The sequence below is a fragment of the Polypterus senegalus genome, chromosome 7 (genome assembly GCF_016835505.1).
Source record: "Polypterus senegalus isolate Bchr_013 chromosome 7, ASM1683550v1, whole genome shotgun sequence".
Taxonomy (NCBI): Eukaryota; Metazoa; Chordata; class Cladistia; order Polypteriformes; family Polypteridae; genus Polypterus; species Polypterus senegalus.
In genome coordinates, this window is record NC_053160.1 from 91784644 (window position 1) to 91800350 (window position 15707).

The following is a 15707-nucleotide window of genomic DNA, read 5'->3' on the forward strand; positions in this document are numbered from 1 at the left end:
TACATAATATATCTCTAGCAAATTATAAAAATATAATTATTAAAGGGATTTTTTCTTTCAAATAAAAAGTAGACAAATAAACATGATATAATTAATAAAACATAAGGAACTGCTATGCCATTAATATGTGCAAGAGGTATACATAGCAAACTAGCCTTACTAAATAGTTTGAATAATTAACTAACAGTGTAAAACATGGACATGACATCTCCTGTTCCAGTTTATTGTTTACTGTATGATCCCTTGAGAGATTGCCAAGTAGATCTTTAAGGACTGAGTGTCATATTAACTGGGCAGATTTGACCTGCAGCCTAGCACTGTTGATTACAGTTATATGATAGCAATCACTATTTTATGACAAGTTACAGACATGAATGCAATGGTAACCTATAACACTTTAAATAAAAATAAAACCCTTTTCAATTATCTTAATTACAGTAATCTTCATCCTGAATGTTTAGATAAGTATCTTTTTAGGTGTACAGGTAATCCCCAATACGGACATCCACCTAGAATGCACCTAGAATGCCCTTATTGTGGATGCACCTCAGGGGACACACTTATAAAGCTTGCATAAACAACATCCAATGCAAACAGAAGAATATTAAATATGTTTACTGAAACTCTGTCCCGGCTACTTGTGGTCACTCAGGGAACTGGCCTACAGATTAACAGTATCTTGGCCAAGCTTCACTCCATCAAGATAGCTATGCTGGAAGCCATTAAATGACAAGCAAGGCACTACATCCAATTTTGTATGTTGTGGGCATACATACACATACATATACACATATTTTATTAATACATATATATAATGTTTTTGCCAACATAAGAAATGCAATTTGCAGCAGTGTCCAATTCTCCCAATGTAATCTGAGCACCTAGCAAGAATGAAGCTGCTTTCATTAATCATAAGCAGTGACATTCCATTAATGCAAAAGTCATCCAAGATGTGACTGGCAAATATTGTGTCTCAGTTGCCTGGGTGAACCTATGACTCATTTATTTTCAGGCAAAGTAGCTTTGACAGACTTGATGGTGCTGCACATAGTGTCTCAATTGTTGGTAATGTAACTGGATAAACCCTCAGTGCTTTAAATGGCATGCACTGTTCATTGTAACAGCAGTTGTATCATTTCATGTGCCAAGTGACAGCAGCTGCCTGCTCAGATGATTGTGCCTTACACCTTTCCTGGAACCCTAATGCTTCTCATAATCTTGAGCTCCCAGTTGCAGAACACAACTAGATACTTTCAAATGCAGGTGTCAGAGTCTCAACATGTAAGGAAGGAGAGGCTTCTTTACCAGCCATTGAAGTTCTACAGCATCTTGACTGCATAGGTATGAGGCTGATTTGCATAACTAATCATTTTAGTTTAAATATTGATTTTGAGTGTAGATAATGTTGCTTATTTTTAATTAGAGCTAGTTCTATAATTAGTATGCATCTGAGAATACTGAGATACATTAGTCTGTAAGCCATTTTATTTTAATATTCCAATTTGCCAATGAAGAGCAAAACATTATATTGTACTAGGTTTCTCTGGTAAAACTATAATTCAGAGGAGTACTTAAGTGCTTTTCATTTGTTTGAACAAAATAAAAGAGAAAGTTAATGTATAATTATGTGCAACAAACTCAGAATAGAAATGTTAAGAAAATCAAAACCACCAATCTAAAAATTCATATATATATATATATATATATATATATATATATATATATATATATATATATATATATATTTGACATAAAGCATTTCTTAACAGTTAATCATAGACTGCATGTATATTTTATGATTCAGAAAAGTATTGAGACACATAGTATTAAACTATTTATTTTTTTCAAGTGATGTGCACCAGAAGAGCTGCCTTCCATGATACACATTAAATATGTCTCAAAAACATGAGGCAAAAACCTTGTCCAAAGATGAACAGTATTACAAATACATAGGGAAAGAAAAAAAAAAGATATTAAATAGGGTCTAATATTACTCTCACAAGCAGAAAAACAATTTGTTTGAAAGCACAGACAAACTAAATTGTTATGACCAGTAGGTTTATTAAAAAAGAATAGCTGAATTCTCAGACCTTTCCATTGTCAGACAGAAAAGGAGCATGTGGAGTGTTTTATTGTGTTATCAGACCTGTTTCATGCACCTAACACAAAAGGCACTAATGTACATCTTAGATTCTTTTCTTTAAAGGGGATAGGAAGAAGTGCCAAAACCAGCTATGTAACTAACTGTTGTGTGAAACCTCTTGCCTGTCCGTATTTCACTCTGTGTTTCCAACCCTTGGGACCTCTATGAGCAGGTTGCTTCACTGACTGGTACTGTGTTTTACACTCAATCTTTCACTACAAGTTACTTTACCATTTATAGAGGACTTAAGGGACTGCACCTTGACAAGGAATTATCAATTATAGCACTCATCTCACTGTAAGTAATCCAGACAGAGACACTGACTTTAAACTTTTACTTAAAAAATACATGTCTTTGCATGGTAATCAATAGCAGCAAATATAAGCAGCTCAAAGAATTATACAACCTAGGTAGGTTCATGCCCTCTTCATTCATTCCCAGATGACATTTCCCAGAGGGCTTCATTAGTTTATGTGCAAATTATATGTCCTTTCATCGCAAAATGAAAATAAGGTCAGAGACTGTGCTTCTTGGAATGTGTCCAGCAGCTAAACAGCAAAATTCATTTAAATGTCCATATTTGCAAATGAGCTGAGCTCTTTACAAAAGTGTCAGAAAAAAAGTCTCAGTGACTGAACTAAACTGAGAGAACTGTTTTAGGGAAAAAAAGTAATAAATGGCAGCCACTCACCTCCTAATTGTCTTACCCAAATAATGTGCATAGCATAATTCTGTTAGCAGAGCAGAACATACTATCACACTAACTCAAGGTCAGTTCCCATGGGATTAAAATCTTGTTGAAACTGCAAATGGCAAAGTACTCCACATTTTGCTTTGCCATTCGTCTTTCCCAGAATACAGTACACTTCTATTCAGCTTGAAAACACTTACAGGTTTTGTGCTGCTACCTGAAATTTGTCAGCTGAAAATGTTTGGGCATCTCCGATACAAAATGTAAAAAGAGTATGGGGGTGGGAATTGACTGGTCCTATTGCTAAACAAGCCCTACACTAATCACAAAAGAGCTTACCTTACTCCTAGACTGCACAGTCAGTGTAGTGATTTGACATATTTTTATTATGTATCAATGTTTTCTGTTCTGTTTGTTGTATTTTTGGTTGTTTTGTACATCTATTTCAATATGTTTTTTTTTTTAATGTCAACTCAAAAGGAATTTTTTGTGGTCATTTGCCACAGGTACTACCATTTTGTATCTTTTCTATACATGGAATAATTTATTGTTGCTATTCCAGTTGGACTGGTATTCGGCACCTGGTAGCATGTCTGTTAAGGCTGGCAATGTGAAAATGCTTATAACTGATTATTCTATTTTGTGCAATCTTTGGCTTCCAAACTATGCAAGCCAGCAGTTAAGGTAAAATAGCTCTTAGGAACCAGGTTTTCAAACATTTTAATGCTTGTTTAAACAAGTTAATGCTGCAGCCTATATTACAGTGTTGCTAGGGCCGCCAACATAGCCAATTGAATGTTTGATCAGCGTCTCGGGGGGAAAAATTGCCATGGGTTGAGATTTTTTTAGGCTACTTATCTAAAAACAAAGTGATATTTTAGGCTATTTTTCAAATCACCTCCTCCGCCTTATAAGCATTTTTTACATCTTTCGGGAACTCCCGTTCCAAAATCTTAGAGGGGAACAATTCCCCCACCTTCATGTTGTTTGAAGGTATATATACATTCCATCACTCTAAATCTCTTCGACGGTATGTTGCAAATCCACTGGTCTGGGCATCACAAACTTCTATATCAGTTTGTCAATGTCGGGCATTGGACTAGTTTTTTGCACCACTCTGGGATTTTTGACACGTTCTTGGGCTATACATTTTTTTAAAGACCTGGTATGCCAGACTACAAATAAGAATTGGGATAGTTTTACTTGTGAAAATGTTTATTTTGTGTGTTATTTGTCTTTCTTGTATATTTTGTTAGATGTTTTTGGTAAGTTTGTCAGTAGTTTCATATTTACAATATAACTGCTTTGTCTAAGCACTACCTTTTTAAAGTTTGTTTACTTGGTATTTATTGGGCACAGGGTTTGTCACTTGGTTCCATCTGAATTGTTTTTCCTGCCATTCTTGCAATTGGCATGGCCTGATCACCTTGACTCTGGTTTGTAGCTCATTTCCAAAAGCAATACAGATTAGTGGTGCTCATCTGTGGCAATTAACTAGTTATATCATATTATTACAATATAACATATTAGCTAATAGCCTTGTGCAAGGGACTGATGTCAGGACCACGTTACAGTCAGAGCGCCTGAAGAGCAGATGAGTAAACAAGCCCGCTCAATTCTTTGGACATACTGTATCTCCACTGATGAGGGAGACTGGAAAACATTTCATTACCCTCTGCCAAGCTACTACCTTGGGCCAACGTTCAAGATTGACTGATGCCATTTACATGTTACAGAAACAGCAGAAGGGGCTGTTGGGTCTAAAGAGGCATTCCATGGTTATATTGATGCAGTTGTAGCAAATTTGTGCAAACAGATATGGGTCTGATTTAGACATTCAGAGTAGAAGCTGGTAGATTGTTTACAGAGGCATGAACAGGAATCTGAGGAATAGACAGAGAAAGCCCCTAAGAGTAGGGTGACAACACAATTTCAAACACTGTGTCAACTGACACCAGTGACTACTGTTAGGATGTATTTCTGAAAGTAAATCCTTTAACTCATATGGAGTTTATGGTCTTCTTAAATACATGGGCCAGCTTGTCATGAGTAGAAGACACAGAAACACAACATCAAAGATTGTTCTTTTTGCAAAGAATTTCTAGAAGCATTTCACTCTATAGATTGTAAGGGCTAACTTTAGTTGTGGTGGCACTTTGTGCCAAGACATTAGTTCTCATCTCAAATAGAGTGGAGTTTCAGTTTTATAATCAGCATCTATTAGGACCTAAATAAAATACTATTTTACAAATAAATCAATGACTAATTAAAATGCTAGTTATATTTTATCCCACTTTAAAATGTGATGTGTTTACTTCATTTTATTCTCTATCAATTATTTCCATCTTCTGTTCCAATTTTGATTACCTATCTGAATTATCCCCAGTCCCCATTTCTTTGAATAAAGCCCAACTGTATTTATTTTTAATTGTTAATTGATGAGTCAAAACGTTTGGAAGCAAGATATGGGGTGGGTTAAATAATGATAATCTCAAAAATATGTGGCTTAATTAAATGCCACAGTTTGTTTTTTATTATTTTTATATTTTTAAGAGTGATAGTTTTTTATTTATTTTCTTATTGCAGTACTTAATAGGGTAATTGTTTAGCTATACATTCGTATTTCGGACTGTCCAACTCAATTTCTTAACTATGACAAGTTGTTACTGCTAATTAACTTATTTTGGATTAACTGTATATGACTTGCTATTTACGACTCAGACCCTTTAATTGTTCCCTTTTTCCTTAATTAGCAGCCAAATAAAAATATGAATTGTCCATCATACAATATCTGAAAATAAAGAAAGGTGAAAGCCTCATTAATTTTGATTTTCTTAGGTCCACAAAACATTTTGATGGTGCTCTTAGAAAAAATACACTGTTTTGGAAAGTCTGCTGCCATAGAATGAGAGCACCAGCAAGCCTTGGAATTAAGAAACAGGTTTAATTAACAACAGGATTCAGCTTCTAATTAAGAAACTGGTTGGAGTTTGTGGCCATGACATAGCAGATCATATTCTGGCTCACTTCACGTCTCATTTTTGACTGCCATTTAAGGCAAAAGAGGACCAAGCCTTAAAAATTCAGCAATTAAAATGAAGGGGAAGAGAAAAGAAGTCAATTAACACCAGAAATTGATCACTGATAAGGAAAGTGACAGGAAGGAAAACCTACAGCCATGGTAGCCCTCCATAACTGGATTTAGAATATAATTATACAAAAATGCTTATGTTTCCATAAAAACTAAATGGTTAAATGCTAAGTGATCATCAGTCATACTGAAAAATACTAATATGTACAATATAAATATTAAAGAGTTAAATGTAAAGAACTTAATACAACTAGAAAGGTATGGGATGAAAACATTGAAGAATCAACAAAGAGAGGGATGATCATAAAGCAAATGAAGATCCAGGTGAAGGGCAGAATAAAATAAAATCATAATATAGGTTAATATAATTATATTAAAATATAATTGGCTAGAGATCCCAATAACATAAGGTTTAATGGGAGAAAATAAAGTAAAAAAATTATAACTTTGATGATATGTCAACTCTAAATTCCTTTTTTTTCCCTTATTTTACACAATGCTTGTAAGTTTACTTGCCTTTATTTGTGCAAATTGGTAACTTAATAATAGAAAAATAATTAACTTATATTCCTATAGAACAGTACTTGTTGGAAATTATATTGGCACAAGTGAGAGTAAGGAAGGTAATGTCGAGAATATAAATGTTAAAGGTAACAAATTTTGAAATAGCAACTGCAGTTTATCCAAGGTCTCAGCCCCAAAGTCACAGAATCAGCTGAAAAACTGAGCCCTCGGTCAAGTCCCAGACAATGCTCTTTCAGTTAATGCATTGGCACAACTCCCTGGGATCTGAAGAAATTCACACACCAACTGACCTATTCTTCTTCTTCTCCTTTCGGCTGTTCCCGTTAGGGGATTGCCACACCAGATCAACTTTTTCCATATTGTCCTGTCCTCTGCATCTTGTTCCATTACACCCTCCACCTGCAAGTCCTCTCTCACCACATCCATAAACCTTCTCTTAGGCCTCCCTCTTTTCCTCTACCTGGCAACTCCATCCTTTATATCTTTCTCCCAATATACCCAGAATCTTCCTGTCTAATCTCATCTGTCTGCCTGTCCATCAGAGTTGATTCCTGATGTAATCCCTCCTCTCCTTGAATGCATCCATCACTCCTACCACAGACCTCACCACTGTCTCACTTCCCTCGTACATATCCTGTACCACTCTTACATACTTCTCTGCCACTCCCAGCTTCCTCATACAGTACCATAACACCAATATAGGGGCACAGAATATGCAGTTTTTGGAAAGAAGGATTTGCAACTCTGCTGTTAGCAGATGACATTTTCTTCTTGGCTTCATTAGACTGTGATCTCTTGCATGCACTGGGGTAGTTTGATGGAGCTGAGAATGTGAAACTAGTGCTTTCAAATGTGAGGTCATGGTCCCAGAAAACATTGGCTTGTAGATTTGAAATCTGATTGCTCAATCTGTAATGTTATGCTTTTCACTTTATTATCAAATAATTTACAAAGTCATGACTATTAGTGCTATGTGAAATTTTGTCAGACAGTTCTGATTTTTTACAGTATTTGGTTAAATATTTATGCGCTATTAATATTTTCAGCTATTAGTCGGAAGCAGTAAAGTGAGTGAGCCTTCTTATGCTGCGTGATACTTCCAGTTCATGAAGACAGTAAAACTGCAGTTTTGTTAATCTTTACTTGAGCTGTAATTTTTTTAACTATAATTTGATGCTATATATTTCACTACAAATCCTTTTTCCTTTATGTTAACTTTGCTATGAAAAAACAGCTTTTCCTCAAGCCTTTTTTCAAATACAAATTAAAGTGTTTTTTAATGTGTCTACTCAGGTCTGAAGTTTTAAAATGTAAAAAAAAATCATAAAATGCTGTTATTATTTATGTGCCGCAGCCACATTGGTTATGAAGGTGGAATTTATTAACAAGGGATAAAACTTCAATATTTTTATAAACCCTTTAAGGATAGCAAACATTTGTGAAGAATGTCCATTTCTCAATGAATGCTCATTCAAGATGACTACTTTATCAAAATTCAAAGTTTGTATAAAAAGTTGCTTAATTCAACTAAGAAAGCAAATTATTAAATATTTGTATATATAAGTTTAAGCATATAGTTAAACAGAGTATATTTGTATGCAAAGCACTTTGAAGCACATATTACAGGAATCAATTGATTGTTATTTTTCTCCACTAGCCACACATGAGAAGGTTCAAACAAACCAGTTGATGGTAGCATCAGATGAAGGTTGACAATGACATTGAAAAAATACAATGTAAAAATGGACATAATTCAAATACAATAAATAATACATATAAATATATAATGCAGGAAAACACATCGATACCTTGACCTTCATTTTTATTTATATTAGCATCATACTGAAATTAGTAAACAATGGTTTTTAGTACCTGCGGTGGGCTGGCGCCCTGTCTGGAGATTTGTTCCTGCCTTGCGCCCTGTGTTGGCTGGGATTGGCTCCAGCACATCCCCGTGACCCTGTGATAGGATATAGCGGGTTGGATAATGGATGGATGGATGGTTTTTCATACTTGGGAACTTTGATTGTTGAAAGAATTAGTATGACATCTTACTGTACAGACCTTGGTTTATTTTTCTACAAAATCTCCATTTCTTTAGAGATGTTCTCATCACTCGAGTAGTCTGTAGATACCCTCTTAGAAGAACTCCGTTTCAACCTCCTGAAGACACTGACATACAGCTTGATGGCTTGCTTCTCTGTTCTTATATTGTTGGCACCATACCTGGTCCTTTACAATTCCAAAAATGGTAGTAATCAGAGCATACCAGATCAGTACTGTAAAGAGAGTGGGAGAAAACTTCCCATCCCATTTTTTTCTAATCCTTCCAAGATCAAATGAGCAATGCGAAACTTGTGCATTGTCATGCTACAGAATGATCTTTTTAGCCCATTATTATACATAATGAGGCTTCTTTGGAAGAAAGGAGCAGCATTGTTGGGTTATCCATGTTGCAGATCAGAACATGCCACTTTGCATCCTACTGTAAAGTACTTCCCGTGCTGAATTTAGATGATTCCATTGCATGTTCTGATGTTTATCCTCAGGTTCTAAATGCCAAATCTAAGTTTCATCAACTGTAATGACACTAAGAAAAAAAATCTTAATTTCAAGTTCAGCTAGTTGTGATGAAATGTTTTTGCTGTGACAACTGTAGTTGTCAGTCAGTAAATGTGGGACCCAATGGCATAAACTTTCCTACATCCCAGGCTTGTAATCATCTCCTAAACTGCACTGTGTCATGGTCCCAGCAGTGACACTATTCCTTTTACCCGAATGTGTCTATCGTCTCTAATAAGTTCATTAACTTTTCTTTTGTGTTCTGTAGATGCTTTCAGACCGCTACGAGTCTGATCTTACACGGCAGTGTAACCATCTTTAAAATGTTTCATCCACCTTCTCACAGTACTGGCAGCTGTGCACACATCTCCATAAACACAAGCCTGTGGTTAATATCAGTCACAGGAATTTCCTTTTTAGCAATGATACCTCAATGTCAGCCATTTTGTGTGGTCACAGGATGTAAACTATTGATGTAATTGTAACTCAAGTGTGCAAAAAGAATGACACTACTTGTCAAACAATATTCATTTTCCTGTTGCTAAATGTATGTGTGCTCATTAAGTTCAGTATGACTTTCATACTATACATTATTCACCCATGACCGTTAATTATAGGACATTATAAGCAGGCTAATGCAATGTCTAACAAGCAACCAAGCAATAACACTCAAGAGCAATAACATAGTCACTTGCCACAGGACTTATAACTGACACGTTAAAAATGACACAATGTCTGAGGTTTCTTTCTATGTATTTGCTTTAAGAATAATATTAAGATATACTTAACTGAGTGGCACCACAGCATAACAAACTCGTTTGTAACTCCCTTGTTTCAAAGAATTCTTCAATTACATTTGTTAAAGTTAACATTTGGGGAAAAATACTTATACAATAATTGCATTATTAATGTATGGATGTGGGCCCATTCAGTGCAAAGTAGATACACAACAAAAAGGTACAGAATATATCTAAAAAGAATAGCTCAATCAGTAGCAAGCAAGCCAACAATGCAATTCTTCTAATAATAATAACTTATTTAAAAGCGCCTTTCAAGGTACCCATGGCTACTGTACAATACACACAAAATGAAACAGTCCAATATATAAAATTAATAAAACAACAAAAGGCAATATTAAAAATGTTTTAGGTCTAGATTTAAAACAGTAAATGAACTGCAAAGGAAGGTGTGGTAATCTGTTTACCGGCATTACCACTTTAAAGAAAACAGGTCCAAGCAGTAGTGGTTTTTGATATGGGCGACATGGGCCGTTGCCTGTTTTTTTTTTTTCTGTATGCCCATGCTGCCCCAACATCATGGCAGCGCATTTTTGGGATTTCATGGGCACCGATCGGTTTTCTATTGCCCATTTGAGGGGAGTAAGGGCGCCCTCCATTTGCAAGGTGCGCCTGCTGCTTGCCGCACAGGGAGGAGAGGGGCGGGGCGGTGAGGGATTCTCTGGCTGGCTGGAGTAGCATCTAATAACCAGCTCGCAAAATAAAACAAATTAAAAACAAACAAACACAAAAGCACCAGACATTATGATGTAGACTTATAATTTGCACCAATGTGTTTTCTAAATTCTATCTCACCCATATATGCAGGAAGTGAGCACGAGGGCCCTCGGTGTGCCTGCTTGCTGCTGCTGCTGTGCTGAAGTCTCACACACAACCTGTTGAAAGGGGAGGGGGGGTGGGGTGCTTCCAAATAAAGCACATTTCATTCATAATTTTGTCAATCCAAGTCCATTATGCCACAATTAAGTTTTCCTGGGTTGTGCGAAATCGCAAAAAAAAAACCCTATACAAACCAAATCTGCGCAATAAAGTGTAGGTCTATTAGTTTACGTTGTGGTGATTCTCGGTTTTGGGGATGGGTGTTGATACTGGAGTGCAAAATTAACACCGATGGAAGATGGACAAGAAAAGGTCAAAGCCATCAGGTGCTCAGTTTAGGAAAAAGAGAAAAGGAGGAGAAATGAGCAAAAGATAAATGTAAGCAGATGTGTCATTGGATAATGGCAGGTATTATGCATGACATGTATCCTGAAACAAAACATTAATTAGTAGGGATAGGAAAAACTTCTGTTTACGTTTGTTAGCCACTTGGCTATGATAGTAAACAGTAGACAGACAGTAGACACTGATGTGGCTTATTGAATCTTTTGGACCGTGTTTAGCATAATATTAATTAGCCATTAATTGGACAGAAGTGTATTAGGGCCACAGTGACAAAAAAAAATACGGACACAGTGAAGAAAAAAAAAAACAAAATTTCGAGATTAAAGTCGACATGTTGATTCTCAACATTTCCACTTTAATCTTGACGCTTATGATGAGAATAAAGTCGACATGTTTCCTTTCAAAGTCATGCAGGCAGTGGAGTTTTGTTATGCTATATTGACCCTGGGGTATGTGTGTGCTCGTATTCACCGTGCAATGAGCTGGCGTTGCGTTCAGGATTTGTTCCTGCCCGGGAACACAATGTTTGCTGGGATGGGCGCAACCCTAAATGGATGGCATATTTAAAAATGTATAACTAAGATTTTTTAAAGTTCTGAACACTCCTTGGTCTAAGTTTATAACTAGTTTTAATTTCACAAAGACGTTTATTGTGTGGTGATTGGTTATGTAGAGAAAGAAAATGGAAGGATAGGAACGGGGGTTTGGTACGTCAGATAGAGACAGCACGCATGCAATAAAGAAAGCCCACTCAGAAGAACATCCATCGAATTCTGTGTTCGTGTCTCCGACCACCAAATCACGAACCCAACATTTACACAATATTTTAGTTAAACTTGTGCGATACCCATTCATACATCCAGTTTTTTGGAGCCTCATCACACCTGCCATAAAGTTCTCTACACTAAACGTACACCTGGAGACCCCTTCCCGTGAGAGAGCAGCACTACCGCCACACCACCGTGCATGTTTAATACCAGCTTTAATGTATTTCATCATGAAAATGATATGAAGTATATCTCTTAGCATTCTAAATATTAAGAGAGCAGGAATATCATGAAGTGAATGTATTATCGCTGCCTGCACCTTCTCAATGCCAGAGGAAGTCAGTTTAAGAAGCGTAGTGATTAACAACTAGGTTGGGGAAAACTTAACACAAAGCATTTAATGTGCTACATTAACTTATGATGGGGTTTGAGAAAATCTAGTAAATTAAATATATATTTTAAGATGAAGTTTAATTTACGACATTCTACTTTAATGACAAAATAAACTACGAGAATAAAGTCAACATCTTTTTCTTACTGTGTCCATATTTTTTTTCTTCACTGTGGCCCTTATACGCTTCCGTAGTCTCCTATTTGCAATGTATGACGAATTATAATGGCTATTTGTTAGCCGTTTGCATACTATGCTACGCTAAAACCAGACGATAGTATTCTGTTGTAGTCTAGCTGACTTAGCAAAAAAAAAAAACCCTTACACTATTAGGCTACATTATTTAGGAAAGTTATCTTACTGTAATTACAGAGTAATGCATTACTTCCACACACTGATGTTGTGATAGCCTATTTAATAAAATGCTTAATATACATATAATTCTGAACATTTGATAAATTGGGCAAAATTATATGTTTGTTTTAATTATGAAAATGATGCATGCGTGTATCAGAGTTTTATATTGGGTTTCTATTCAGGGGCACTTCTGAAATATTTTGGAGCACCCTCTGCCACTGCCACTGCTACTGCCCAAGACGAGGAGCCGTCCACCTCCTTTGCCGCATATGTGTCTCCACAAATGTCTGATCCCAAGGATGAAGACCCAATTGCGGCCACTTCAGGTGTGATTGTGTGTAGCCAGAGTGTGTGTGTGTGTTGCATAATATTTTGCAAAGACTGTTCCGCCACTATGAATGCTGTGTATTCCAAATAACTTGTGTATACTAATGCAAATGTATGCTCATAGAAATGCCTGGAGCTGAACTCCCTGAGGATGAGCCCCTGCCTATGGACCCTGCAAACTGGCCTTCAGATATCACTGACAGCATTCGAATACAGCTGGTTTGCAAAGGATCAAGTAAGGTAGCACCTGACTTTGTTTTCCCTAGAAATGAAGGTGATGGAAGAAGTTGCCACCACCAGTATTTTAAGAAAACACTAGTTGGCGGTGAAAAGATGCCTAGAGGCTGGATAGTATATTCTGAGAAAAACAACAGCCTTTTTTTGCTACTGCTGCAAGCTGTTTTCTAAAAGACACATCAATTTAACAAGTTCTGAACTGACAGATTGGAAGCATGCCAGTTCTCTTCTCACCTCACATGACAATAGTCCTGAACACCATAACTCCATGAAAGCATGGAAAGAACTGGTAGTGAGGATTAAAAAAGGTGAAACAATTGACAAACAAGAGGTGGCACTTCTGCAGGCTGAGAAAATAAGATGGAGAGCGGTGCAAACTCGTCTTACTGCTATCATTCAGTCTCTCGCAATCAGAAATTTAGCACTAAGGGGACACACAGAAACATTGTTTTCTCCATCAAATGGCAGTTTTCTAAAAGAAGTTGAACTCATGGCAAGGTTTGATCCCATAATGCAAGAGCACATTAAACGTGTCCAGAAAGGCACTTGCAGTCACACCAGTTATCTCTGTCACCATGTACAAAACAAACTCATTGATTTGTTGAGTAGCAAGATCACTTCAACAATGGTTGATGATATCAAGCTGGCAAATTTTTTCTCCATAATTCTAGATTGCACTCCAGACGTTAGTCACACTAAACAGCTGTCAGTTGTGATTCGGATTGTGTATTAAAGAGTGTTTTATGGGTTTTTTGGAAGCTGACGAATCCACAGGGAAACATCCATGATTTTAAACAGGCTGGAAGAGCTGAAAATTCCCTTTGAGGACTGCAGAGGTCAGTCATATGACAACGGGGCCAACATGAGTAGAAAAAACAAGGGTGTTCAAGCCAGACTCCTGGAACCTAATCCTAGAGGTCTCTTTGTTTCCTGTGTAGGTCATGCACTGAATTTGGTTGTGGCTGATGCTGCAAAGGGATCTGTTGATGCCACAAGTTACTTTGGGATTCTGCAAAAACTTTACAATTTGTTTTCAGTCTCCACTCAGAGATGGGCCAGCCTGAAAAAACATGCTAACATTACACTGAAGATGTGGTCTGAAACAAGGTGGGAAAGTAAGAGCAACAGCGTTGAGCCCCTGAGGTACCAAGCATCTGCAGTGAGAGAGGCTTTGATTGAGGTGAGACACCACACCAAAGACTCAGTCATAAAGATTGAGGCCCAGTCTATGTCTGAGGAGGTGAGATCATACAGATTCAGCATTTGTACAGTGGTGTGGTATGACATCCTGAACCAAACCCACCATGTGAGCAAGCTCATGCAGTCTCCCAACATGCATGTGGATGTAGAAGTCAATCTCCTCAAAAAGACAGAGAGAGGTCTCCTCAACTACAGGGCAACAGGCTTTGCATCTGCACAAATGTCAGCCAAGGATATGTGTGAGGACATGAACGTAGAGGCTGTTCTGCAGCAAAAAAGACTGAGATCTACAAAGCGGCACTTCTCTTACGAATTATTTGATGAGCCATTGAGTGATGCCCTAAAGAAGCTGGAGGTGACTTTTTTAATGTTGTTGTTGATGCTGCAGTGTCTTCCATCCAAGAGAGATTCACCACATTGGAAAATGTGGGAAAGAAATTTGAAGTACTGACACATTTTCCAAATCTCTCAAATGATGACCTCACTGAACAGGGTAAGGCCCTCAGTGCTACTTTGCTTTTTCAGGATCAATCAGACTTGGGTGCCAGAGAGCTTGCATAGGAGATTAAGAATTTGCCTGACTTACCATCAAAATCTATGACCTCTCTTGAGCTGCTGAACATTGTGCATGACAGTGAACTTTCAGAAATATACCCAAAATACTGTGGCCTCAGCAGAGAGGAGCTTTTCAAACCTGAAACTTGTGAAAACATATCTGAGGTCCACTATGTCTCAGGAATGCCTCACTGGCCTTGCCATCATCAGCATCAATCATGCAATTACTGACCAGATTTTATATGATGACATTATTGATGACTTTGCATCAAGGAAGGCAAGAAAGGTCCTGATTTAGATGACAATTATTTCATATCAGTGTGTGTTGTGCAAAATGCAATCATGTTAATTGTGCAATTTAGGAATGCCTTATTTTAATTGTATCTGCCTTTTATACTTATTTAATATAATAATTGTTACAGGTATGTCTTATTTTGACTTCTGTGTATGCTTGTTTTATATTTAAAGTTCTATTTCTTCCAATTTATATGTAAGTTATTATGTTTGTTTATATATATATATATATATATATATATATATATATATATATATATATATATACAGTGGAACCTTGGTTCACGAACATCCTGGTTCACGTACAACTCGGTTCACGACCAAAAAGTTCAGCAAACTTTTGCCTCGGTTCACAACCACACACTCAGTATACGAACAAGCCAGTTTCCCTTGCCTGTCTGAGCTGAGCTGAGAGAGAGAGAGAGAGAGAGAGAGAGAGAGAGAGAGTGAGAGAGCAAAAGCGAGCGAGCACGTGCCTGCTGGGGAGGGGGAGGAGATTGCTGCACGTGTTTGCTGAACAAGCCAGTTTCCCTTGCCTCCTGAGCTGAGAGAGAGAGAACGAACCATCCCCCCACCACAGGCAGCCTGAGAGAGAAAGAGAGCTGC

The 15707-nt window shown here is 37.1% G+C and overlaps 1 protein-coding gene across 2 annotated transcripts; it reads left to right on the forward strand.

The window, feature by feature from the left end:
- Positions 1-1211: 1211 nt before the first annotated feature.
- Positions 1212-15115, forward strand: LOC120532163 (zinc finger MYM-type protein 1-like). Of its 2 annotated transcripts, none has more exons than XM_039758041.1 (2): positions 1212-1341; positions 12940-15115. In XM_039758041.1, exon 2 carries the CDS (start codon positions 13837-13839, stop codon positions 14701-14703), a length of 867 nt encoding a protein of 288 aa, XP_039613975.1. In that variant the 5' UTR covers positions 1212-1341; positions 12940-13836; the 3' UTR covers positions 14704-15115. The 2 variants fall into 2 exon arrangements, with proteins under 2 accessions (XP_039613975.1, XP_039613976.1); XM_039758042.1 differs by lacking the exon at positions 1212-1341 and adding an exon at positions 12762-12814.
- The last annotated feature ends 592 nt before the right edge of the window (positions 15116-15707 follow it).